Raw genomic sequence first — 26,165 nt, 5'->3', positions numbered from 1 at the left:
TTTCACACTGCTGGCCAGAGCCCCAGGGGCAGGGGTGCGCTCGCTGGTGCGGGGTCTGTGCTCGCTGGTGCGGGGTCTGCGCTCGCTGCTGTGGGGTCTGCGCTCGCTGCTGCGGGGTCTGCGCTCGCTCCCGCTGGCTATTGCAGAGGTAACACGCTGGTCCTTGCTCACCTGGTGACCTTGGGTCGGTCACTTTGGCACTGCGCAGCAACCCTGGAGCAATCTCCCCTTGCTTCCTGCAGCCACCCCATTAACCTGGTTTAGGCTGACAGCCTAACGAGTGTAGGAAATTAATTCCTTCCCTTCCTCCGCTCCCCTGGGCAGAGGCTCTGCTCAGCGGGCCATGTGCCCTCCTGGCATCACAGGCCTCTTTGACCACCCCGCCTTGTATTTCGGAGGATGTTTAACAAGGGAGACGAAGGGGACAGCTCAGCTGAGGGGAAACAAAGGCGCCTTCAGTGCTGGCCCCACGCCGTGCTCCGTGCACCCCGGCTCAGAGCTGGCGCTCGGGGTGTTGCTGATGAGCTCACTCGCCTGCCAAGCCAAGCAACAACCCTCGCTTATCGGCCGCTATCGCTTCTCCTGTGCAGGGGGGTCTCCTCGTCCCCCTCGCCATGCACGCTGCCTGCTTTGCCACTATTAATAGAAACCCGCTTGCGCTTTCACCCTCAGCTGGTCTGATGCCTTGACATGGGAGCTGGTGGCTGTGATGGGCGATGTCCTATGCAGGGCAGGGAATGGGGATCCTGGTGAGCACCATGGCCTGGGTTCCAGTGCCTGTGGGAAGCTGATGTAGGTGTGTTTGTGGTCCCATCTCCTCCATGGAGCTCATGGCCAGCTGAGAGCCTGCTGAGCTGGGGCAGCCGGGAGATGGGTGTCTCCCCCAACGCTTGCAGGTTCTGGGTGGACAGGGAGACATTTTGCTTTTGTTCCAGCTGCTTCCTTGCTGGTCCCCTGCCCCACGAAGCCCTGCAGGGGAGCACGTCTCACCTGGGGACCACCACGGCATTGCTGAGCAGGAGCCTGCTCCCATCCTGCCCATGCAGCGCTCTGCAAACACCCCATGGAGGTTCTGTCCCCCTTCCCTCCCTTCCTGCCCTTTGGCAAGGGCAAGGAGTGGGCTGTGGGAGCTGAGTGCTCACCCTTGCTCACCATATACCTGAGGCTCTTGCATGGAGGGAGCTCTCATTGCCCATGCGCTGGGGGATGCTGCCAGCTCCCCAGGCTCGCTTGCTTCTCCTGGAGCTGTGCTGAGGCTTCTCTCCCTGCCTGGAGGGTACCTGTCCTGGTTTGGCCTGTCCACAGGAGATGGGTGCTGGCAAAGCCACCCTTGCCGAAAGGGCTGAGGCTGCTGTTTAGCTTGGCGCTGGAGAGGGAGGAGGAAGCAGAAGGTCTGCAGAGATAGAAGCCCATCACCCGGGGGGGCAGGAAGAGGCTTGTGAGCTGCATCCTGCTCTGTGTCCTTGGGAGGCAGCGATATGGGGCCGGGCATGATGTGGGGCTGGGCACGCTGTCTCCTTGCCCAAGGGCTTGTCTTGGCTGGGTACCGATCTGCATCGACCCGCTCATGCTGGGTTCCCCGCTAGACGAAAAGCTTTGAAAGAGCAGTTGGTTTTACTGCACTGTCCCTGCTTTGGGCAGCACCAGTCCTGGGGAACTCGCTCTGTGCTCTGGGCCACAGCTTGTGGGGTGGAAGGACTGTTCCCTGGGGCAGTGGCTGCATGCCTGGAGGGAAGAGCCAAGTGGCCTTGGAGCGGTATGGGTGAGCTGGAGTGACACAGGGGAAGAGTAACAGCAGGGCAGAGAAGAGTGAAGAGGTGTATGGTGACCCTGTGGAGGTGACACTGGCCTGGGAGGTCATGGGTGGTCTGAGCAGGTGAGGGGTGGGAGGACATCTCCCTGGGTGGCATTGCCAGGTGGCTCTGGAGGTGGCATTTGGGTTTCCTTTCCTTCCCTCCATTAACACCCAGTGCCTGCAATACGCTGTCAGGTGGACGGAGATGTAGTTTTAGCTACGTGGAAAAATCTGTGTGCTGAACCCTTTGATAGCCGTCCAGTAGCCTGCAGAGCTGGTATTTCCATTCATGGGCTCAGCAGGCTGCATCCTGGTGTCTGCGTGCAGGTGGAAAAGCTTGTGCATGGAAGGAGCACGTGTCCACTTAGCAAACAGCGCCGGAGCCGTGCCAGGCTGGCTGGGGAAGATGCCCATCCTGAGGTCTTCCACACTTTCCAGCCCCTTCTGCCTCGTCTCAAGCCCAGCACGCTGACACCAGCCTGGCTGATGGGCTTTTTCCTGCTCCCCGCAGTGCTGGACCAGCTCCTGCCAGAGCTCAGCGTCTTGCTCAAGCTGCTGGACCACGAGTACCTGAGCGCCACCACGCAGGAGAAGAAGCTGGCCGTCTCCACCATCCTGCAGAAGCTGCAGCCACCTGCAGGTCTGTGTCCTGCTCCCATGGTGGCTGTCCCCAGGGCTGGTGAATGTCCCCAGTGTCTGTCCCCAGCACTGCCCCAGGCCAAAACCCCAACAGGTTGGGGAAAGCCATCTGCAGGGCAGGGATGAGCTGCCCTGTGCCCAGCGCCCAGCACCTGCTCAGCGCCCTCGGGGCATTTTGCTCCTGCTCTTGCTTCCCAGCTCTTCCTTGCCCCAGGCGTGGGCTGGCGTCAGCCCTGCGGGGCTGCGGGGGGGCGGCTCCCTGCGGAAAGACCACTTCGCTTCATCTTCCTGCCGCCCGTTTTGCTGAGCGCAGGGGTTTCCGCGGGAAGGCCGGGAGGGACGTGCACCTGGGGCTTCACAGCATTCCCACTTTCCTGCCCTCCTCGGGGGGCGGCAGCATCCCTGGGGACTCCTCCATTCCTGCTCTGGAGGAGCACCCCATGGCAAGGTGGGGTGCACTGGCCTGTGTCCTTGGGTTGGTGTTTGTGGGGAGCAGGGGTGCTGGTGCTCGCCTTGGCCACCCTGCCCAGCCCCGGGTTAAGAGCATCCCCTCGCTCTCAGGGAAGGACGTGGACTACATGTACGTCAACACAGCGTCCCTGAGCAATGGCACCAGCTTCGTGGAGTCTCTCTTCGAGGAGTTTGGTACGTGTGAGTGACCTGGAGAGATGTTCTGGGGGTCAGGTTGGGTGGGTGCAGTGCTGGCCCTGAGGTCCCCGCTGACAAGGAGGGCAAGGAGGGTGAAAGCTGTATCCTTGTGTCCAGGGTGGGCAGCATCACCCCAGGCATTTGCTCCCGCTCCCCTGTAGCTGTCTGGGGACTGGCCACGGGGGGTCCACACACCAGCTGCATTTACCAGCACTGCCCATCTCCCAGCACCCTCCCAGTGAAGGGCCATGGGTGCTTTCCTTGAGGGTCCCTGGGGGACATGGCAGGGAGGCCAGCTCTGAGGTTCCCCGCTCCTTCCACCCTCTCCACTTACCCCTGGGCAGACTGTGACCTGCGGGATCTCCAGGACATGCAGGAGGAGGAGGGGGACACCAGTGACGGTGTTGGCTTGGAGGTGGCGAGGAGCCAGACGGCAAAAACTGTAAGTCTCTGAATGGCCACGTGTGAGGTGTGCCCTGCACCTCCCCGGGGAAGGGGCTGGGGCTGGGACCTGTTCCTGTCCCTTGCCACTGCAGCAGCTGCTGGCACTCATGGCCCTCTCCTCTGCCTGGCTAATGTTGGTGACGTTTCTACTGTAGGTTCCTGTGGACCCTGCTCCACCGCTGCCCACCACTCCCCCGCCTGAGGATTACTATGAGGAAGCCTTGCCCCTGGGACCTGGCAAGTCCCCAGAATACATCACCTCCCGTAGTGAGTTCTGCTCTGTGCTGGGGTGTCAGGAGGGTGGGGGAGCCCCACAAGCTTCCTGCTGCATCCCCCGCCTGGCAAAGCAGGCAGTGCTTGGTGGGCAGGACAGCTCGTCCTGGGGAAGGAAACATCGCTGCTCCCACCGGCATCGCTCCTGTCCTGCTTCCTTCCCATCCCGTTGCACTGTTATTGCATGGAGTTGTTTGCTCCAGCTTGACTGGGAATGGGGTGATGGGGAGAGGTTGGAGCTGGGGGAAAACCAATGCTGAGATGTTCTGGGAGGCATCTGCTCTGCCCCAGCTCACAGACTTGTTGCTCCAAGCATCCTTGGGGGGAAACCAGGTATAACAGCCCCAGCTTCCCTCTGCTTCTTCCGCAGACAGCTCCAGCCCCCCCAACTCCATCGAGGATGGTTATTATGAGGATGCAGACAGCAACTACCCCGTCACCAGGATGAATGGGGAGCAAAAAAACTCCTGTAGGTATCTGGGTGCCCTTGCTGGGGAGGAGAGAGCTTTGGCAAAGTCCAGCCCTGAGATGGGGGCTTGAGGGCTGGGCTGTGGGCCTGAGGGTGGGTTTGGGGCTGGAGGACCTCTCGTGTGTCAGAGGCTGCTGGGCAAAAAGCAAAGAGTGTGGAGTGCTGTTTGTCACGCCCTTCCATGCTGTGGAAGGGATGTAATCGGTGCTGTGTCTGTCTGCAGCATGGGGAAGGGATGTTTCTGCCTACACAGCTCTCGCGCCCTGCTTGAGCTGCCTTTGCCACCGCTGGGACACTGTGGGGCCCTGCTTCTCTGTGCCTCACATGGCAGGTGTGGGGCAGAGCGCCAGCACGTGATCCTCTGTTGTGGGTAGAAGGTTTAATCCTGGGTTTCAGCGTTGGAAGCTTGCAAAGAAATTAGCCAGCTCAGAGGTTTGGATAGATGCACCTGGGACTGGCATTTGGCCCACGAGCATCCTGCCTGCTTTGGAAGGGAAACGGAGACAGCTGGGGTCAAAACGCTGCTGGTTGCAGGGGATGACACGGAGCCCATCCATTGCAGCACCCAGCCCCGGCTCTGTGCTGGAGCCCGCGGGCACGGGGAGCCCCGGCAGGGTGCAAGCACTGCTGGCAGGCAGGGCCCTAGCGTGCCATTGGGGGTGACTCGCCTGCTTCCTTCCAGACAATGACTCCGATGCTATGAGCAGCTCTTACGAGTCGTATGATGAGGAGGAGGAGGAGGGGAAGGGCCAGCAGCTGACACACCAGTGGCCCTCGGAGGAAGCCTCCATGAACCTGGTGAAGGATTGCAGGATTTGCGCTTTCCTGTTGCGCAAGAAGCGCTTTGGACAGTGGGCCAAGCAGCTCACCATCATACGGGACAGCAAACTGCTGGTGAGCCCAGAGGAGGCGGGGGCCAGAAACCCACTGCTGGGTTATGAGGGTGGTTGGGTGCAAGCTGAAGAAAAATAGGACTATCCAAGCCAAGACTCTGCCTCAAGGCGGCCACTGCCCCGCAGCACATACAGATCCTGCCCTCGCTTCCCTTGCAAGTCAATGGAAGGCTCCTCTTTTTGGGATGCTATGGAATGAGAGCTGTTGCAGAGACTGAGCCACCTCTGTCTGTGCCATCTGTAAGGGACCCTGAGAGGGACCCGTCTCTGCCTGGCACAGCAGTGGGACAGGCAGGTGTTGGCCAAGCCCTGAGTTGTTCCTTTTGCTTCCTCTAGTGCTACAAAAGCTCCAAAGACCGGCAGCCACACGTGGAGGTGCCCCTGGCGACCTGCAATGTCATCTACGTCCCAAAGGACGGGCGGCGCAAGAAGCACGAGCTGCGGTTCTCGCTGCCGGGAGCCGAAGCGCTGGTGCTGGCCGTGCAGAGCAAGGAGCAGGCTGAGGAGTGGCTGAAGGTACCATGGCTGCCCTTGCATCACCCAGGGGCCACAGACCCTCCTTGGCATCCTCCCGAGCTGGGGTGGAGAGGGGGCTGCCCTGGGAAAGGTCTTGCCCCCCTGGAAGGGGAAGGGGGTTTTACTCCCATTTCTTATCAGTCAGGGGGGTGACCAGCTGCTTCCCAGGGCCGGGGCGTCTCCGGCGCTGATAGCCCCTGCGGGCTGGGGATGTTTGCTCTCCCCCTCCTCTTCCCCGTGGCCCTTTCCTGCCTTTGTTCAGGGGCAGGAGGAGGGGGCCGTGGGTGGGAAAGGAGCTTCTGTGCACACCACAAACCCAGCTGTTACCCCAAACGTGGGAGGACAGGCTCATTTTACATGACCTGGGCAAGCCATGCTGTGCCTGCCTGGAAAATGGGGGGTCATGAGGTGTCCTGTGCTGGGAGCACGACTGGGCTTGGCACCTGAGTCCCTCACTGCTGAGTTTTCCAAAATCTCTGACAAAACCTGCAAAACTGGTTTGTGTCCTGAGCAGGACATGGCATGCTGTCCCGTCCTGCAGCAGCCAGGACCTCTCTCCCCGTGGTTCAGCCCAGCTCTGGTGGCGAGGTGGGAGTGTGCCGAGCCAGGGAAAGCAGCCTTGGTGCTCAGATCCATTCTGAGTGGCTACGGTGGGCTGTCTCCGCAGGTGATAAAGGAAGCCAGCAGTCCGGCAACGGGTGGGATGGAAGCCCCCACCTCCCCAGCGATGCCGTGCAAGATGGATCTGGATAAGGTGATGGTTTCTAACCGCCCTGCCGAGGGGCTGTGTGGGGCTGCTGGGGCTGAGCATGGGGAGCATGGGGCCGAGGGAACCCCGAGCTCCTGGTGCCACGTGAGGAATCCTTCCCATCCTCACAGCAGCTCTGTGGGGCTTATGGTGCTCCCCGCTGCTGGGGAAGGCGAACGGTGCTCCCCTGGCACCGGGGGACATCCCAGCCCTGTGCAGGAGGGACAAAGGGCTGACAGTGGCTGTTGCTGGGGGCTGCTGACAGGGTGCCTGCTCTGCTCCGCCTGCAGCGGCTGTCACAGGAGAAACACACCTCGGACTCGGACAGTGTGGCGACGGGTGAGACCGGCTCCTCGGCGGCCCGCAGAGAGCCCGGCGAGCATGGTATGTCCCCCTGGCTGGGGGTCCAGCAGTGTGCACCACAGCTGGGGAGCATCCTCTCCTGATGAAGCAGGATGCGGTCACACGCGCCAGGGGCACAAAGCTACCCTGTCCTTCCAGGGAAAGGCAAAAAGAGCGGCTTGGCTGACCTGAAGGGCTCGATGAGCCGGGCGGCAGGGAAGAAGATCACCAGGATCATCAGCTTCTCCAAGAAGAAGCCTTCCCCCGAGGACACGCAGACCTCCTCCACCGAGGAGGACATCCCGTGCTGTGGTTCGTGCTCACCGGGGGCAGACGAGGCTCAGCTTGCATGGAGCCAGGAGCAGTGGGGAGCTGGGATCCTTCCCCCAACCCGAGCTGTATGGGGGGCAGATGTGGGGTTAGGGGGCAGTGGGATGGAGGCAAGCTCCCCGAGCTGCAGCAGGGCTGTGACACTGCCTTGGGCTACAAAACAATGCCCAATCCCAGCTCTGCATGTTCCTGTGGTGTGTGGGGAGGGGGCAAGAGGTCACTCATGTCTCCCCAGAAAACAGGCTCAGGTGACTGTGTGGCACTGAGCTGGCACCTCACCTGAGTCCAGGGGTCCCAGCTGGCTCTCTGCGGAGAAACTGAGCCACAGAAGGAGCAAGCAAGTAGGGAGCCACACTGTAATCTCTGGCCAGCCCTGTCTCATCAAAGCCTGCCCAAGGTCTGGCTGAGCAGGTGCTGAGACCTTTCTCTGCCACCCCCCAGGCCACCTCAGCGTCCTGGTCAACCAGTGCTGGAAGGAGCGCTGGTGTCGCCTGAAGGGCAACACCCTCTACTTCCACAAGGACCGCACTGACCTGCGCACCCACGTGAATGCCATCGTCCTCCGGGGCTGCGAGGTGGTCCCGGGGCTGGGCCCCAAACACCCCTTCGCTTTCCGCATCCTTCGCAATGGGCAGGAGGTGGCAGCGCTGGAGGTGAGCGGGCAGTGGGGGGGCGGGGGGTGCTGGTCCGTGAGAAGGGGGTTGCCAAGCTGGGAGAGCATCTCCTGTGATGATCATGGCTTGCATGCAAGCAGTACCTTGTTTTCCCCTGCCCTGCATGCTAAGGAAGCCCAGGGCATCACTTGGCTGAGACGAGGCAGCCGTGCAGGTGTGTGAGAGTGGACGCAGGGAGGAGACTGGCAGGGCTGAAGCAGGCGGGTTGCGGGGGGAGCTGGGGATTTGGGATGGGAACCTCCTGCATGTGTCTGTGTTCCTTCTCTTGGAAGCTCCTATGTCTTGCACACATGCTTTGTGTCAGAGGGCCCTTCTTCACAGCAGTGCTTTGCATTGAGAGGCAGGAGTGAGAGGCCAGGAGCTGGGCATGCACCCCAACCTTTCTCTCTCCTTTGCAGGCAAGCTGCTCTGAAGACCTGGGCCGCTGGCTGGGTCTCCTCTTGGTGGAGACGGGCTCTCAGACAGCACCAGAGGCCTTGCACTACGACTATGTGGACGTGGAGACGATCGCCAACATAGTGACGGCTGTCAGGCACTCCTACCTGTAAGGCTGTCCTGCTGTGCAGCGCTGGGAAGGGGCTGTGCTGGGGGCAGAGCGTCGGGCTGGGGATGGTGACCCTCAGCCCATGTGTTCCCTAGAAAAGGCGGCAGCTGGGGCACAGTTTGTGCTGTGATCTCAGGGAGATCTGGTGTCCCAGGGGGTTGGTGGTTCCCAAAACTGGGCAGTTTTCCTTGGGCAGGATGGAAAATGGAAGGTGTTTCATCAACGCTGGTGAAGGACTTAAGGCATATGCACAGTAGGGTAGGGTTGTGAGCGAAGCTGTGAGAGCAATGCAGTGAGCCCTCTGAGATGCAGGGGCTCACTGCAGGGCTGGCAGGGATGCCCTGGAAAGCAAGACCCCATCCCTCCTCTCACAGGTGGGCCAGCTCCTCCCAGGACCACCGGCCCGACTCTTCCCGCGTGGTGTACGATGACGTTCCCTACGAGAAGGTCCAGGTGAGTGTGGCTCAGGGGCTCATCCTCTCCCATCACCATGGCTGGGCTACAGAAGATGCTCCAGGGAGCCTTGGCCAGGCTGTGAAGGACCCATGGGTGTTTCAGCCCTCCCTCCGTTCCCACCACAGGCCGAGGAGGAGCCGGGGCGGCCGGCAGGGGCCCAGGTGAAGCGCCATGCCTCCTCCTGCAGCGAGAAGTCGCGGCGAGTGGACCCGCAAGTCAAAGTGAAGAGGCACGCGTCGAGTGAGTGGGGACCCTCAGCCGCACACCTCCCTGAGGAACCCTGGCCGGTGTGGGAGGATGCTGGATCCCCACGGGGGTCTGTGGCCACGGGGAATCTGGCTGGCTCCAGCACAGGGTGGCAGGGTGTGCTGCACCAGCTCAGCTGGGCTGTAGGTGGCATTGGTGCAGCTGGGGCCAGAGCCTTCATGCTGGGCTCTCCGTGTGCGTGCAGATGCCAACCAGTACAGGTACGGGAAGAACCGGGCCGAGGAGGACGCCAGGCGATTCCTGACAGAGAAGGAGAAGCTGGAGAAGGAGAAAGCATCGATCCGCAGCGAGCTGGTGTTGTTGCGGAAAGAGAAGCGAGAGCTGCGGGAAGCCATGAAGGGCAGCGCAGGTTTGTTGGTGCCGTCCAAGCTCTGCAGCAGGGGATGCTCGAAGGTGCTCGGGCACAGAGGGAAGGCTGGGGAGCTGGGGTGGGATGGGGATGCTGAGCTGGCGGTGACATTGTGGCTGTGAGCTGGGCTGGCTGCTGCACGCTGCTGGGCTGGCAGCCCCATCTAGCGTCCCTGTCCAGGAGGATGAGTGGCTTCTCCATCCCCGCGGCCTCATCCCCCGGCAGAGACGCTGAGCGGGGTGTGCTTGTGCAAGCAGGGACGAAGCTGCAGGACCTGGAGCAGCGAGTGGCGGTGCTGGAGGAGCAGTGCCGGGAGAAGGAGGAGCGTCGCGTGGACCTGGAGCTCAAGCTGACCGAAGTGAAGGAGCGGCTGAAGCAGTCGCTAGCGGGAGGGCCGGCCCTGGGGCTGGCTGTGACCAGCAAGACCGAGAATGGGGTATGTATCCCTTCTTCCTTTTTCTCACGGCTCTGGCTTCCCCCAGCAATGGGGTGGCTGGGGGAGCAGCACATGAGGAGGAAGGGACATTCCTGCTTCTTTGTCCCATTGTGGACAGACGTGGGAAGCAAAGCATCAGGTTCAGCCACACCAGTTTTGACCTCATTACAGTTTGTGCCTTTTTCTGGCTGTCCTTGCTCCTACATCATCCTCCTCCTTTCTCACCCTTTTCCACAGGAAGCTACAAACAAGCCAAACGGGAGCCTCCCTGAGCACTTGGTCCCTGTTAACTGTGCAGCTGAACTGAGGAAAAGAAGTCCCTCCATCCTCCCTGCCAACACGGGAAACGTGCTGCGGAAGGCCAAGGTCCTGCTTCAGTCCTCCTCTCCTCCCCAGCCCCATGGGAAATCTTATCCTTTATCCTCTCCCCCTTCCTTGACCATAAAATCTGGGGACCGGGGATGCTCCCTACCCCAAAAGCAGGGGGTACTGCCAGCATCTCTGCGGCCAGGCTGGTCCAGCTTAGCAGCACTCACTGCTGGCATGAGCCCGGCTTGCAGGGATGTTTGGAAGGTGCAGGGCTGGGTGTGCAGGGGCGAGAGAGCATCACCTCCATGATGACTGGGGCAGCAGTGACCCCAGGCTTTGAGGATGCTGGCGTGGTCCAAAGCCCTGAGTAGGGAGGGACGCCCCTGAAGGGCTCAGCACTCACTCCCCCAGCGATGTCTCCTCATCCCCCACTTCTTTTGCTTTCTGTGCAGGAATGGGAAAAGAAGCAGACTTAAGCCAGGCTGCAGGAATGCCTGCCGAGCCCCCGCTGGACACTGGGGCTCATGTTGGAGCTACACGACTCCTTTCTCCACAGCATCGAGAGGGTGCTAGGAAGGCATGTGAGGAGAGATGCCCTCCCATGCCCCAGCACTGCGGCACCATCTGCATCGTGGGCAACACTATAAACCATGGGGAAGGGGGCAGGAGGGGGATTTGGGAGGTGGGGGGGAAGGGGACTCCTTCGTGGATCAGTGTCACATACTACTGGGAAGCTCATCTCTGGGGGGAGCCTCGCACAGGGCTGGGAGTTCAACACAAGGCGTGTGTGCCTGAGTGGTGGATAAGGAAGGAGGGCAGAGCTCGGGTCTGGTGGTCAGTGCTGGCCGGCAGGTGTTCTGATCTACCATACCAGGATCAGTATGTGCCACCCTGGGGACTCTGGACACCAGGATAACAGTTTCCAAAGCGATCACCAACTTATTGGGTCTTTTGCCCTCCTTGGTGCTGGAGTTCATGAGCTGCTCAGGACCGGACACTTTGGAGATGCTGATCATTCGTCCTGCTCGCTGCTCCCAGCTCCGCAGGGTCTCATCTCAGGTTTCATCATGTCTCGAGCGTGCTGTGCCTCAACCAAGTGCCCTTGTCCCTTCTTGTCCTCCAGGCAGTAAATGTGAGGGCACGCTGGCTTCCCTTGGGATTGAACAAAGCTCCAGCGTCAGCATCTGAATGCAAGTTAACGCGGGGATACATTTCAACCTTGCTAAACAGTTTGTAAGCGCTGCGAAGGGCTGCAGCCGGAGGCAGTTCAGCGGTCCTGCCCCAGCCCCCTGCCAGCTTTTAGGGGAGCAGGGAAAGGGACAGGCTTGTCTCCTGGCCAAAAGCGCGTTCACACTATTGCTGCTGCCGTCAGACATGATTTGCCGAGGCACGTGGACAAATGGGAGTGAAGGGAAGTGTAAAAAAATTTATTTTAAAAAAAGGTGCTTTCAAACGAGGGGACTGAAACAGAAGAGAAGTAAAGGAAGGTCATTTAGCACAGGCAGAAACAAGAGACAGGAATATAAAGGAAAGGCTTTTGTTCCAGGAACAAGGCAGCAGGCCTATCGCCAACCCATGCTAATGACTGCCACAATTAACCTTTGGAGCTCGCTCTTTCAAAGCCCTCTTGTTAGTAACTAGGTAAGCAGCTTTTAATAAAAACGCTGGCACGGGCACAGTCCTTCCCCTTGCTGTGGGGAGCAGGGGGTGGGGGTGAACGACCCCGCTCAGGCTGAAGTGGGCCAGGGCGGCTCTGGGGTGGGCTGGGTGAGTCTGGTACGGCGGGTTAGTGACCGCGGTGAGCTCAGAACTAGCCTTAGAGATCAGCTAGTCCAAACCTTAGAGATCATCCAGTCCCACCCCCTGCCATGGGCAGGGGCATCTTCCACCAGACCAGGTTGCTCAGAGCCCTGTCCAACCTGACCTTGAACCCTCTCAAGGAGGGGACATCCACAGCTTCTGCGCCAGGGCCTCACCACCCTCATGGGGAAGAACGTCTTCCTAACACCTGATTAAATCTATGCTCTTTCTGTTCAAAACCATTACTGCTCATCCTATCCCTGCACTCCCTGGTGAAGGGTCCCCCCCCAACCTTTCCTGTAGACCCCCCAGGGTAGTCCCCAGTTAAAAGGCCTCACGTTAACCTTCAGGCCCAAGCCTCTCTCAGTCTTTAATGCAGTTTTTAACGAAAAAGACGCGAAACTTGTAACGTTATTACCACCCTAAAACTGCGCAGCCGCGGGGCCCCCGCAAGCCGCACCGGGCCACGCCCCCTTGCACTGGGCCACGCCTCCTGCACCAGGCCACGCCCCCTTGCACTGAGCCACGCCTCCTGCACCAGGCCACGCCCCCTTGCACTGGGCCACGCCCCCGCAGCCGCGCTGCCCGCCGGGACTCGTAGTCCGCGCAGGGGCTTCTGGGAGCTGTAGTTGGCGGGCGGCGCCGGCGCGTCGCTCCCGCAGTCACTCCGCGATGGCCGCCGGGTCCCTGCGGCGCTTCGGGACCGTCCTCGGCGCTCCGCGGCGCGGCAGGTACGTGAGGCGGTGAGAGGGAAGCTGTGTCGTCCCTCTCCCTCAGCCGGCAGCGGTCGCGGCGGTGACCGCTCCTCTCCGGTGGCGGGCTCGGTGTGAGACGTGGCAGCGCCCCCGGCCCGGGCCCGCCGCGGAGCCTCTCAGCCGCCACCGCCCTGCGGCGGGCCGGGGCCTGGGCCGCCCGCGGCGTGTGGGAGGGAACCGCTGCATCTGGAATCTTGTGTCCAGTTGTGGCCCCTCAGTTCCAGTAGGACAGGGAACTGCTGGAGAAGGTCCAGCGCAGCCACCAAGATGCTGAAGGGAGTGGAGCATCTCCCGTGTGAGGAAAGGCTGAGGGAGCTGGGGCTCTGGAGCTGGACAAGAGGACACTGAGGGGGGACTCATTCCTGGGGATCAATATGGAAAGGGGCAGTGTCAGGAGGATGGAGCCAGGCTCTTCTGGTGACAACCAGTGACAGGACAAGGGGCAATGGGTGCAAACTGGAACACAGGAGGTTCCATTTAAATATGAGAAAAAACTTTTTCATGATGAGGCTGACAACACTGGCCCAGGCTGCCCAGGGGGGTTGTGGAGTCTCCTTCTCTGCAGACATTCAAAACCCACCCGGACACCTTCCTGTGTAACCTCATCTGGGTGTTCCTGCTCCATGGGGGGGTTGCACTGGATGAGCTTTCCAGGTCCCTACAACCCCTGACATTTTGGAATTCTGTCCCCCCGGAGATACCCGCTTTACCCCCCATGAGGGGTGCACTGCCCACCCTTAGCTCCGCAGGAGGCCTGGGACAAAACCAGGCTCTCAATACGTGTGTTCTTTCCTGGAAAAGTGACATTTTGAGGAAAGAAAAAAAATTTCAATTTTTAAGAAAAGCATTTCTGTGGTCAGTAAGTCACGCTGTGGTGCGGTTCCTGCCGCACATATCTACGTGTGATTTCTGCATCTCTTCATGCCCATCAGAACCGTTTATTTACGAGTTACAAGTTCAATGTGCTCCTCAGGTTTTATTTTTTGTAAGGATGCTGCACCTGTACTTTCAGCATGTTTTGGATGGTCAAGGGAAAGGGGTCAGTGTAATTGTGTCACTATTTAGACATAAAAAGTGTTCAGTCATATTTTTGGAGGCTGCAGAATATGGCTTGTACAAGTGAAATCCATCACAGGTGCTTCGGTTTTTCAAGTGAAATGTGGGCAGGATAAAAGAAAATAAAGTCCAAGTGCTTGCTGGTTTATCCTACAGTTTTCTCTCTGCAAATAAAAACCAAAAGACCATTTAAAGACAATAAAACAATTCTGCAGCACATAAAAGAAGTATTTGAGTTTGGGACTAAATGCGAAGATGTGTGTCTGAAAGTTCTGCTTTTATACATGTGAAAACTGCTTTGCCTCTCTGAAAATGTACACCAAGTTTGGAAGGGGTATACAGCACATTTGGAAGAGGTGACTTGGTCTGATGGGAGCTGAGCCACCTTCTTCCTTTTGTGGAGAGTCACCAGCACCTGCTGTTGGTGTGAAACTCCTCTTTGTACCCAGGTTCTCTGTGGCCATGCCTGTGTCACAGCCAACAGCAGCAAAGCAGCAGATGCTGGGGCCCAGACACCCACACTGGGAGCCTGTTGCCCATTTACAGCCCTCTCATGTTAGAGTACAAGCTTGTTCTCCAGTTTCATCAAAGAGGAATCCACATAGTATTAATCTCTGGTGTCACTCCCCGATGAAATGGAGTCATTGGGGGTATTTAGATTTCCTTCCAAAGCACGCTTATCAGAGCTAAAACACTAATGCGGATATTTCTGTGTGTGTTGGCACTTGTGTGGTTTGTCATGCTCTTTTGGGAGAAGGAGGAAGAGGAGGAGAAGGGAGCATTAAAGGAGAGGTGGGATGGGACCCTGTGTTCCGAGGGAATGTGACAGAGTCAGTTAGGGATGGTCACGTATTGTGCCTGTGCTCCAGAGAGGTGATGCTGTTCTTCTGACGGGAGGGATCTGTTCTCAACATCTAAGTTCTAATCTTTAAGGACAAGTGGCTTAAACCATATGGATACTCCCAGCTTCTCCGCTATATCTATTTGGCTTTCTGTGACATCAGTTTGTAAATCTTTTCGTATAACCAGCTTAGTTGTGTAATCCCTTCGCACATTTTGGGATTTCCACATGTCTGTCACTTGAGGATGTTTCAACTTCCTCCAGTGGGATTTCTGCCTGGTTTTAGGGCAACTGTGGTCACGACTGTGTTTAGAAGATGGATCACACTGCAGTGATCAGACTGTAAATAGCATTTGCCTTTTTAGTGGAGTATTCCTTTCATCCCAGAGCAAGAAGTAAATTGAGCGGCATTTTCAATCCCACATAATAGTCCTCCTTAAGAATTCCCTTTGGAGTCAGTCTGCGGTTCTTGTTTCTTGTCTGCAACTTATAAGGCAGGTTTGTCTGAACAGCATATGATAGCCGGGGCGTTTCGCTGCACGAGGGAGTGTTCTGTGCCTTGGTTTCGGGAGCTGCAGAAAGGAGTCCATGCAGGCAGCTCTCTGCTTCACGTAGGCAGGTCCCTGGAGCTGAGGCGCCAGCTCATTCCTACCCCTCTCCTCCTACACACACAACACACCCATTTGTGTAGTGTAAACCACTTCACTGACTTTTGCTTCTTGGATGCAAAAGAGTTAATTCGTTTTTATAGCTTTTTTAGGACGAACCTGTGAGCTGCCTTGCAAGGCTACTTTCTCAGCTGCATTTCAGGTTCTTTGATTCCTCTGTAGCATAGCTAATTTCCATCCCTGCAGCTCTTTAGACGAAATATGAGATGATAAAGGACAAAGCTTGTAGTTGGTACTTAACACAGATACACCTTTTATTTACGAAGAAAGCTTTACAGTTGTTTGAATCTTCACAGATTGATTATGACGGCTTGGTGAAGGGGATCCTGTCTCACAGGAGGCTTCCTCACCTCCCCTGTAGTCTACTTTCTATAACTTTGAAAAAAGTGCTATGTTAATCAGTCAGCAACATGAATGTAGCAAGTGTCTCAAAAATCATTCAAGATGGGGTCTCATGCCATAAGCAGCCGGGGTTAAAATGTGGGGGTTTCTTTCATATTGGCATTCCTGGAACTCAGAGCCGCAGTGACTGGGCAGCTCTTTGAAAAGAGCCTCCTGACAGCCCCTCATCTGGTTCCTGAAAGATCAGTGCAAGGAACATCCTACTCCAGAGCAAGTGTACGTAGCAAAAGCACTTTCAGACTCGTATTTGGCGTGTAATGTATTGAAAATTAGCATTTTGATATACAGATTCTGCTTTTTGTACCCACTTAATCAAAAATCCTATATGCAAATGTCTTCAGGTGGGAAAAGGAAGTTTGTCATTAGTGTTATGGAAGGCTGAGGGAGCTGGGTCTCTTTAGTTTGGAGAAGAGGAGACTGAGGGGTGACCTTATTAATGTTTATAAATATATAAAAGGTGAGTGCCATGAGGATGGAGCCAGGCTCTTCTCGTTGGCAAACAATGATAGGACAAGGGGCAATGGGATCAAGCTGGAACACAAGAGGTTCCACTTAAATTTGAGAAGAAACTTCTTCTCAGTAAGGGTGACAGAGCACTGGAACAGGCTGCCCAGGGGGGTTGTGGAGTCTCCTTCTCTGGAGACATTCAAGACCCACCTGGACATGTTCCTGTGCAACCTCACTTAGGCGTTCCTGCTCCAGCAGGGAGATTGGACTAGATGATCTTTTGAGGTCCCTTCCAATCCAGAACATACTGTGATAGTGTGATACTGTGTAGCAACCTTGTATTAAAGATGAAATGAGGGAACGTGGGTTGCTAAGCAGGGTGTGGTAGGAGATGCTTGGTGGTCTTTGGGCAGACATGAATCTCTTAAACTGTGCTTGGTCATAGAGCTGAGCTGGTCTAAGCCCTGGCTGCCACCCCAAGGGGGACACCTCTTCCCTTCCCCGTGTTCTCCTTCCCATGTCTCACCAGGCTTCATGAGTTTGTCTTGTCCTTTGTACTGCCACTTGAGCTCATCTGTGAACAAACCTATTCAGGGACACAGACAGCAAAGTCTTTTGTAGGGCTAGTTTTTGGCTGGTTTAACTCGCTGAACCTTCGTTCTGCACAGTTCCAGTACTGGAATAAGGGGAGCAAACCTGTCCCTTCCAGTTTCCACTGTAAACTCAGCTTAGCTGGGTTGCTGAACAATGCTTAAGTGTTATGACAGATTTGATAGCCCCAAAAACAAAAGCTATGCACTTCTGTGACATTGTACCCGAGCAACATAGCCTTGCTGAAAAGTAAGAAAGCTTAATGGTGCGGGCTGGTAACCTGAACTCGGCTGTATTGATTGTGGGGCCTCAGTAACTCCAGGCAGTGTCGAATTATACTGTATAAACACAGAAGTTCGAGTCAGTGCCAGTGCAGTGGTTTCTGTGTTTCACGTGGTAGATGTGCACTTAGCATATGCAAAACCTTGCTGTTAAAGGGGATGTTGAAAGCCCTGCTTGGAGGAAGATCCCCGGTGTTCCCACAAAAGGAGAGGGAAAACTCTTCATTTGGCTCTCAAAGGGACAGCATTGTTACTGCAGGTAAAGGGCTTTCTGGAAAAGAACAGAAGGAAGTGAAAAGTAGTTTCTTTATTTTCCAAAGTTTTTGGTGGGGTGGTTTTCATCATCTTTGACCAAACAGTTTTCAGCCAGACTTCTGTTATCTAGTTTCTGGGAAACGTGGGCAATTGTTACGCTGTAGAATAGGCTGCTAAGCACATAGGCAGTGTTTATAGAGCTCAATCCAATTATCTGACTCTTTGGTTGTTTCATCATTTCGTCTGCAAGATGTAGAGTCAGCCTCCTGGGTGAGCTCCACCTGCTGTCCCAACATGAGCCACTGGCAAGGGTGGGTTTTAGTTGGAAAGAGTGCTTAAGATGAAAAAGTCTTTGGAAATGAGGTGGGTTTCAGTACTTGAAGCTTGGGCTTGTTTTGGGACTTTTTTGCCTTTGGGACTTTTTCATTGCCAGTAGAGATAAAAACAGTTGAAGAATATTAGGGACAATTTTCAGTTGACACATTCAGTCCCTTTTCCAAACACATTTAACGGTGCTGTGAAGGCCATGGAGGAAGGCCCCAGAATATTTGGGCTGCACAGAACTTGGTCACATCTCTGACAGTTTTCTTTGACCCCATGTGGGTCAAAAATAAAAGAATTTTTCAAAACATCTGTTTCTTTGTGTTTCTGTGATAATTGTCCACATTTTCCAAAAAGAGCTAAAATTTTATCTAGCATCCGATGTACCTTTTTTAAGAGAGCCTGCTTTACTAATGACATTAACTAGAATTCTTTTTGACTCTATTGTTACTTAACTTTCCTTCTTTGTCACTAGTTTGTATTTCAGGGGGTCCCCATGTGTTTTCAGCACCGCAGCTCAGCAGAGAAGTACAGGAGACGAGTGTGGCCCAGAAGATCCCCGTGATGAGCCCAAGCATCCCCTTTCTGATTGTGCCTTAGAGCACAAAGCCATCAAACTGGAAGAACAAGTCCGGGATTTAACTGTGAGTATGCTGCTGGTGCCATCAGGATGTCTTTCTTTCAGTCCCCTTCACTTGTTCTGTCTTTCAGCCCTGTTTTTTCCCCTAAGCCCTGGAACACGCACGCAGTGCCGCTGTGCCATGGCAGTCTTCAAAACCACCGTGCTCTGGGTGGTTGCACTGTGAAAGTACAGTCTGCATTCCCTAGAAATACCATCTGTCAGTAGTACCTAGAAACAAGACACGGGTAGTACGATCCTGGTAGGCAAAGCTGTATTTTGGAGGTGGTCTGGTCAATTCTTTCACAGCGTTACACAGAGGGAATGGCAGTAGCTTCGTCTTGATTAGTGTCACATATTGTGTCACACCAGGTCCAGATCGTCCGAGAAGGAAAGTTGTCTTTAGGGACAGTCGTGTGGTAGAAATGGTAGGGATCGTGTTCTAGGGAGTTTGAAGAACAGATGTGAGTAAGGGGAGGATTAAATACTGCAGCACTGGGTGGGCGATTCCAGAGATGATTGCCCTGGGGTTACTACTGCACCGAGCAATAGATCAGTGGGTTGCAGATATTTTGCTGAGGCCGCCAACTTGCCTGCTGGAGAAGGGAGCGTCTGCGGAGCTGCAGTGAGTCACACAAAAACCAGCGCTGCGCCCTGAGTGCTGCTATTGAGGGAGTTGTGCTGATTAATCAGAAGGATTACGTTTGCACATAATGAAAACGCAGGAGCCCAGCACAACCTTCTGACATGAAGTGGGCGCTTTTATAATAGTTTCTAAGGGATTGCCAGCTTGTCGGGAAATGTTTTGTAACTCCTTGCTTGATGTCTCCCCTTGCTGTTGTGGACACAGGAGCGATACCGGAAAGCTTTGGCAGATTCTGAGAATGTCCGGAGGAGAACGCAGAAGTTTGTGGAAGATGCCAAGCTCTTTGGTAAGCCAAGCGAAGCAAAGCTGTGCTTACTGCCGTGCCTGCCTGAACAGAAAATGCTGACCAACAACTTTTCTCTCCCCTCGTCCTGTCCCCGTTCATTGTAAAGCCTGGCACAATGCTGGGCCTGGACTGTTGGTGCCTGGGCTTACTCACTATTTTTTCTATATATCCAGTTGTGTCCTATCAGGTTTATCTCTGTGATGGTTTTGTGATTTTTTTCTTAATAAAACAAGGCTGGTGCAACTGAGTGTAATTCTACTGACTCGGCTGAAATTACAGGTTCTTCTGTAGCCTGAGAATTTGCTCTGGCAGGGTGTGCTCCATACTCTTATCTGTGTCATCAGGTTGTGATCTCCTTTAACAGCCTCTTCTGCTCTGGCTTTCAGGAGGTAGATCTTGCCTGGGACAAAGCTTGTCAGTTCCTATATTAGATGTTATTTAAAATTTCTATAATAAATACTGTAGCATCAGTGAAGTGAGTTGGATTTGTAGCTTTGGCAATGGAGGCAGGTGAAGGGGAAAGAAACTGCTATTTAAATGTTGCACTCTGCCAGCACTGTCTCTGGGAATGAGAAACTGTTATTCTCCATGATGCATGAATCTTGGGAGGTTTTTTTGTTAGTTAATTCCTGTAGCTTTGAAATTAGAGCTCCTCTGTTTTTCTAACTGGTCTACCCATTGTGTTATAAAACGGCTGTTGAGTTTTGGGATAATCAGCACCTTTCATTTTTGAGGTTGGTGTGTTTGGTTTTTTTGTTTGGGTTTTGTTTTGCTGTTGTTTTGGTTTTTGTAGCTCTTTGAATTTTAGATGCGTTATGCTTCAGATTTGGAGAAAAATGAGGTTCTTTATTAGAAGTTTCTCGTGGAGTGAAGCACGGGGGTCTGTAGAGCATGAAAACAGACTCTGGTACAAGAGGAAATTGTTGCTCATCAGTCTGCTTCTGTCTGCTCCTTTTTTGCTTCTCCTTTGTGCTGCTTTGTGCTGTGGATGTTAAACATGTATGTACAAGTATAGACGGCACCAAAGTATTGTTTCTCTTTCTTTGTTTTCCTAATGTCTCTTTCCAGTAACTTAGTTATGGCATCTATATATAAACCGGGAGAGCCTGATTTTCCTGAAATTTCTGCACAGTGTAATGCACCACTTCTGGAAATATCTATAATCTAAGCCCATTTTTTTCTAATGAAAAAGACTGTATGACTTTTTCATGCCTGACCCAAAGACCAATTTATTCGGTCCTTTCACAGCAGTTTTAACTTATGAATAAAACTGTGGATGTACTTTTGAATGGCCATGTACTATTTTTACTTCCCCGCATTGTGTTTGTTCCCCATGTGCATGGGCATTAATGCTCTGCTTTGTCAGGTGTACTATATATATATGTTGGTGTGTGTAGATGTACCTTTCCTGCATATACCTTGATTTGAGGAGTCTTTAGATTGCTACCTGTCTGATGATAAAGCTTTGGCTACACAATACAGAAGACACTGCTCTCACTAAAGTAATGGTTCAAATCAATTAGCAGCTGCAAAGGTGCCTTCCAACTGCTGTGACTTTGTGCCTGCCATTGGTACTGTAACTCTGTATGTTCTGTAAACTGCCCTTCATTTACTTCTTGCTTCTTTGTGCCCGCAGGGATCCAGAGTTTCTGCAGGGACCTTGTGGAGGTAGCAGATATCTTGGAGAAGACCACCGAGAGTGCCGCAGAAGAAGCGGAGCCCAGTAACCTGAGTCCGACCCTGAAGAAGATCTATGAAGGCCTCTCTCTCATAGAGGCCAAATTGCAAAGTGTGTTTGCCAAACACGGCCTTCAGAAGATGAACCCTGTTGGTGGCAGATACGATCCGTATGAGCACGAAATAGTCTGCCATGTGCCAGCCGAGGGCTTGCAGCCGGGCACGATAGCGCTGGTGACGCAGGATGGCTACAAACTCCACGGTCGCACTATCAGACACGCGCTCGTCGGCGTGGCGGTGGAGTCCCAGGAATGACCTGGGCTTATCCATTGGGACCTTACTCAGCACGCAGTCACAACTGCAGCTGCATGTCTTTACTTATTTATTAAGTTAGGTTTGTATTGTACGTTGGATTCTTTATAATGTGTGCAGTCATTTTGCCGTTAATTCTAAGGTACTTGTATATTTAATAATCCTTTTTGGAGTGTGCAGAGTAGTACCAGGAGTCCTGCTATTTGTCAGTAACGTGGCACTGTATCCCCTTTCTCTGTTGCTCGTTTCTCCATTAAGACTTGTATGGGGGACGTACGGGAGAGAAAGGGAAATTCTCTGAGAGCTAAGGGATCTTGTCTCCCTGTTCCATCTCTGAGACAGACTCCTGCAGTTGTCGCCAGGAAAGTAACTTCTCTGCCTCAGTTTCCATATCTGTATTAAGGGAATATAATAATACTTATTGACCTACCTCACAGGGATGTGGTGAGGCTGTTTCTTTGCAAAGTCCTCAGAAGAGGAAAAGCCCAAAGGGCTGAGTATTATTATCAGGCTGGTTTTGGTGTCCTCCCTTGTCCCCACATCCCTCAGGTGGGGATGAAGATGATCCCTTGAAATGACATTTAGGGGCAGCTTTTTCTCATGTCACTTCAGGAAAACAATCCTGAATTAATGAAATCTCTGTCATACTGTAGTCAAATAGGGATGAGGTTTTAAAGAGAATTCAGCTGTTAGGTCAGACTTGAACGTGTTAATATTTGTTCTCCAGGTAAACCATCAGCTTGCCTCCTTGTTCCTAATGGTAAAACAGGGAATAGTGGTTCTTGGTGGAGCCAGAAAACTGTTCTCAAATCTCTCTTTCTCCAACCAAAAAGTATATTTTAGAGGAGAGAAATCTCTCTTGCCTGAGGGGTATTTGTGCAGCTTTCAAGCATGATAAACTACGTGTTCTTTGTTGCAGCTGCTGGCAAAGTGGAGATGTGCCCTTTAGCAGGAAATCTGGACTGTTTTGATTTTTCAGCTCTCCAATAATGGTACTCGGATAGCACTAACTTCCAATTCACGTTCAGATTCTACTTTTGCGTGGTCATAGTAAATATTAAACCTTTTGAGTTTTGACACAAGGAGAAAAATCTTTTCTACTAAAAGTCTCAAGTGGCCTTGGACCGATTTTGGCAGCAGTGATGAGAAAGCAGGAGAAGCAGAAGGCTGAGGACGCGAAAGCTGACCTCGAGCTGTCCTCTTAGTTGGAGGCGTGTTGTTGTCACAGCACGGCATATGTATTTCCCAGTGGTCCTTTTGCCTGGGAGTCCATTTATCTCAGCTGAAAGGATCCAGTTGGTGAGTCAGATCAGAATTTAACCCTTTACAGAGCAGCAAGCAGTGTAGTGACAGAAGAGTTACATGAACCAGCCTATGGTCTGCACTACACAAACCCAAGGCAGGAATGGTTGTTTTCAGGTTGTTTCTTACTGATTTGTTAATTCCTGCCTTTTTACTTTCTGGAATTGGATCCGTGGCCAGACGGTTATTTCAGATCCACTTCCAAAAAACTCTTTACTTATGGTGGATGCCATCACTGGTTTGGAAGAAAGCTTATTCTTCTCCCATTCCTTTGCAGGCTTCAGTTGTATAATCCTTTTGTGGTGGACTTGAAGATTACTGCAGCCTTCAATTAGCAGCTATCAACAGTCTTTCATCTGGGGAGACTATGTGCAGCTGTTATAGTTGATTGTCATTCCAGAAATTGAAGGAAGATGCGCATTTCTAATATGCTTGATGCAAGCTGCTTTAGTGACAGCTGTATGCGGGTGATTCAGTAGTGGATACTTTTTGAATTGCCATTTTCTGCCTCTGTGGGGTTAGGTTTTCAGAGAGGTACTTCAGATTTCAACCCCGAAACAGTGCTTTGTTGCAGTATAAGTCGCTTTGGACAAAGCTCTTGTTCAGTGCTCTTGTTTGTTGGAAATTTCAGAGAAATACAGGAATTCCTGTTTGTTGTTTCGCTGGTCTGCATGCTAAACTGGGTCACCAGGGTATGCAATTACTCAAGACAAAGAACAGGTGAAATACGAAATGTGGCAATGCAAGTCTTGCTATTCTGCCCCAAGACTGTGTGCAGCCTGTTCAGAGGAAACTGTGTCTTCAGCAGGAAGGAGCAGTTGGGTTCTCTGCTGCCTCTTCAGCCCCTGCCACATCAGCTGAGTCTTTTATGCAATAGAAGGGCAGAGCTGGCTATGGAAACTAACTTTGAATGTGAAACTTTATGTATAAGGAGCTAAACAAAAGCAAAGGCTTTTTACGCAACAGGTAAATTGCTGTCACAGGAAGGCTGCAGCTTACATGAGCCAGATTTAAACGTAGTGTGTGAGCAGAAGTGATGGGATCCAAGTCTTCTAGACTGACCCCCAGAGCCACTTGCCTGTGGAAGTGTGTAGAGCTGCTCAGTCCGCCTTGGGAGCGCTGGCCAGGCCTGCCTGTCTCCTCAGCCAGCACTCACCCATTTTTGCCTTAAAATACCCTAAAATGCACTCCAGACCTTCTGTCTGTACTGAGAGGTTATTGATCAGCTTGTGTGGATCCGCTTTCACTGAGGCACTGTTGCGGGGCTGGCGCAGGAACTGAAAGGGTCCAGTTCCTGTGCAGCCTTTCTTGCCCCTCCATGGGGCCGATTTAATTTTGGGCAAGCTATTTTCCCAGTTCATGGCCCAGTTTATGAAACTTCTATAGGATCTTATTGGGCTTTTATGATGATTACTGTAAGATGTTCCCATTGCTTAGAGACTTTTACAGAAGTTACCAAAGAGAGAAATGCTGTAGCTGTTGTTTGTCCTAGTTTCTGCTTCCTTTGAATGGTGAAGTGAAAATGAAATAGCCAAACCTGGATTCCATCACAGAATCCGGATTTCCTAGGCAAAATTTGATTCTCCTGCCTTTCAAGCACACTTAATGATCCCTTTTATTGTGGATGAGGTTGCGTAAGGGTGAATCGAATTTCTGCTTTGTAGGTTCTCGCTCCCTTATCTGCGCTGTTTGTGTAAAGCTTGCACACTCAGCACGGTGGGGCAGAGTCCCCGCTCGTGCGGTTCCGTTGCACTCTGCAGAGTTACACCAGGGAGGAGCTTTTTCTCTCTGATCACTTTATTCAATGACTATTTAATAAAACGCAGGAGTGCGTTAGCAGGGCCAGAATGGCAGAGGAGAGGAAGTGTCACGTACCTCTTAGTCATTTCCAGTTTGCCCAGCCATGGACTGAAGAGCTCGAGCTGGGGATGCAGACAGCTATAGGTGAGGTGTGTGTGATGCTGATATGGGGCTGCATTTCTGCTGTGGGGACGTGGGCAGCCCCACAGTCCGTGGGCATTCGCCTTGTCCTGTCCCCATGCCGTCCCCCACCAGTGGCACCGGTTGGAGCTGAACTGGAGGAGTGCACAGTGGCACTGGTCCCAAGTGGGGCAGCATCTGGGCTCTGACCACGAGCAGTGCAGAATGTGAATGTCGCTTTGTGAACCTTACATTCTCAGTGCTTCATCAGCGGAGCTGCTGTTGAGACATCTGTGATAAATCAGTAGCTATTAGCAATCCTTTAATTTAAAAGAAAAATGTATTTAAGTTTTATATTGTGAATATTGTAGTATTTTTTTATTTTAAAACTTGAGATGTTTTGATATTACTTGCAAAGTCAAATGAACAAAACATTGCTAATGTCCAAAAATCTAAATCCATTTAGTTGGTGGAAAACCTGTATATACTGTATTTTTTTGTGTGTTTCTGTGCTCTTTGTTTACCCAAAGGTTCCGGCTGAATGAAAAACAAAGACTGAAGTGTGGGAGTGGTGCAAGTAATTGACAACGACATTTGAGTTAATATTGGAAAGGGCTGATTTCCTTCAGATGTCCAGATACTGTCCATTTGCTAATAATAATAATAATAATAAAAAAGAACTGCAGTTGTTTCTTTTTCCTCTTTTCCCTGCCCCAGAATGCTGCCCATTCTGACTACCACTCTCATCAGGTAGGACTGAGGATTGAAAGCTTTCTCGCTGTTCCTGATCACATTGTGCATGGCAGTACTTTGGTGAACGTTTTACTCACAACGCTTTAGGTGGACTCCCAGAAATGCACACGTGTGTGCATCGTCTTCCCTCGGCAGGTGAGTTGTTGGGGATTTAGTTGAAATCTTGATATCTGGTTTTGTTTTTGCCGTTCTGCTCTCTCACAGCTGCCCTTTGCTGCAGTTTTGCCCTTTTGCGTTGGCGAGCTGTAGCAGGCGAACCGTATGGCAGCTCCATTGAGGTTGGCTTAACATACAGTGTGTTTAGCGCTTGTGGTGTCTGCAGGCGGGTTAGGGATTTGTTGGAGAAAAGAACAGGCTTGCTTTGTAGGGCTGTGATTGTAACAGATCGCATTCTCCCTCCCCGCGTCCTCTGCAAAAATAGCTGCGCCTCCATTCCTGGTTTTGCCTTAGTCTGCTGCTTAGTCTTAGTGCTGTGCTTGCCTGTTGTCCTAAAGCTCTGACTAGAAAAAACCCTTTGCAAAAGATGTGGTGAAATCAGGCTGGTTAAGTAAGAGCTCGTTAAAACCTGAGGCGTGCTGCAAAGGTATTTGTGTGCTGTTTCAGGCTGTTTTGGGAACATCACCTCCCCGCCCTGGTGGGTTGATAATGCCCATTGTAAGGACTGGTAGTTTTTGTGTGTGACCCCCCAAAATGTTCATGCCTGAGTTTCTGGGTTGTGCGTGTTCCCCCATGCGGGAATTCAAGCGTCTCCTGGCTGGGGGATAAGAGAGGGTCTGTGCTTGTGCTGTGTTTCTCCTGAAACAAAGTTGAGTGGACAGATTCTCCAACTAAATGTTGTCATTTGGTGCAGAGCCAACACGGCGCTACAGCAGGCTCTGGAGCTGCAATTACATGTCCTACCAGTTCCAGAGATCTTGCTCAGCCTGAGCCATCCTTTGTAATCTGATGGGATCCCCATGGCAGGAACCACTTGCTGTCGGGCACCTTGTTTTGCCAAGGGCAGAAACTGCAAGTGAAAGCTTGAAATGCCCTCGTTGGTGCATGATCCAGCCTGCTCCCGTCCGCCAGGTGCTGAGCACCAGGTGCTGGTGCCCATGTGCA

At 53.1% G+C, this 26,165-nt stretch overlaps 2 protein-coding genes across 3 annotated transcripts; both read left to right on the top strand.

Annotated features, from left to right (window-relative positions):
* Positions 1–1,758: 1,758 nt before the first annotated feature.
* On the top strand, positions 1,759–10,608 carry AFAP1L1 (actin filament associated protein 1 like 1; the record flags this gene model as incomplete). Its single annotated transcript, XM_080353303.1, has 19 exons — positions 1,759–1,762; positions 2,307–2,435; positions 2,996–3,079; positions 3,427–3,524; positions 3,682–3,793; positions 4,170–4,268; positions 4,951–5,162; positions 5,498–5,677; positions 6,345–6,431; positions 6,716–6,809; positions 6,927–7,079; positions 7,539–7,750; positions 8,170–8,315; positions 8,690–8,768; positions 8,897–9,011; positions 9,223–9,387; positions 9,645–9,823; positions 10,061–10,189; positions 10,585–10,608. 19 exons carry the CDS (start codon positions 1,759–1,761, stop codon positions 10,606–10,608), a joined length of 2,301 nt encoding a protein of 766 aa, XP_080209429.1.
* A 1,946-nt stretch (positions 10,609–12,554) lies between these two features.
* On the top strand, positions 12,555–25,245 carry GRPEL2 (GrpE like 2, mitochondrial). Of its 2 annotated transcripts, XR_013922833.1 has the most exons (5): positions 12,555–12,663; positions 18,025–18,193; positions 19,019–19,100; positions 20,737–21,171; positions 25,062–25,245. XR_013922833.1 is itself a non-coding variant. In XM_080353468.1 (4 exons), exons 1-4 carry the CDS (start codon positions 12,605–12,607, stop codon positions 21,090–21,092), a joined length of 666 nt encoding a protein of 221 aa, XP_080209594.1. In that variant the 5' UTR covers positions 12,555–12,604; the 3' UTR covers positions 21,093–21,266. The 2 variants fall into 2 exon arrangements, 1 of the variants encoding a protein (XP_080209594.1); XM_080353468.1 differs by lacking the exon at positions 25,062–25,245 and having other exon boundaries at positions 20,737–21,266.
* The last annotated feature ends 920 nt before the right edge of the window (positions 25,246–26,165 follow it).

This window comes from Nesoenas mayeri (genome assembly GCF_963082525.1).
Source record: "Nesoenas mayeri genome assembly, chromosome: 14".
Lineage (NCBI taxonomy): Eukaryota > Metazoa > Chordata > Aves > Columbiformes > Columbidae > Nesoenas > Nesoenas mayeri.
This window is presented reverse-complemented; position numbering and strand designations above follow the sequence as displayed.

Bases quoted from the DNA above. Each gene is read 5' to 3' on its own strand.
- GRPEL2 (XM_080353468.1), top strand. From the start codon at position 12,605: ATGGCCGCCGGGTCCCTGCGGCGCTTCGGGACCGTCCTCGGCGCTCCG. The intron at 12,664-18,024 runs GTACGTGAGGCG...CTTTGTCACTAG, and splicing joins GGCGCTCCGCGGCGCGGCAG to TTTGTATTTCAGGGGGTCCC. The intron at 19,101-20,736 runs GTAAGCCAAGCG...TTGTGCCCGCAG, and splicing joins GGAAGATGCCAAGCTCTTTG to GGATCCAGAGTTTCTGCAGG.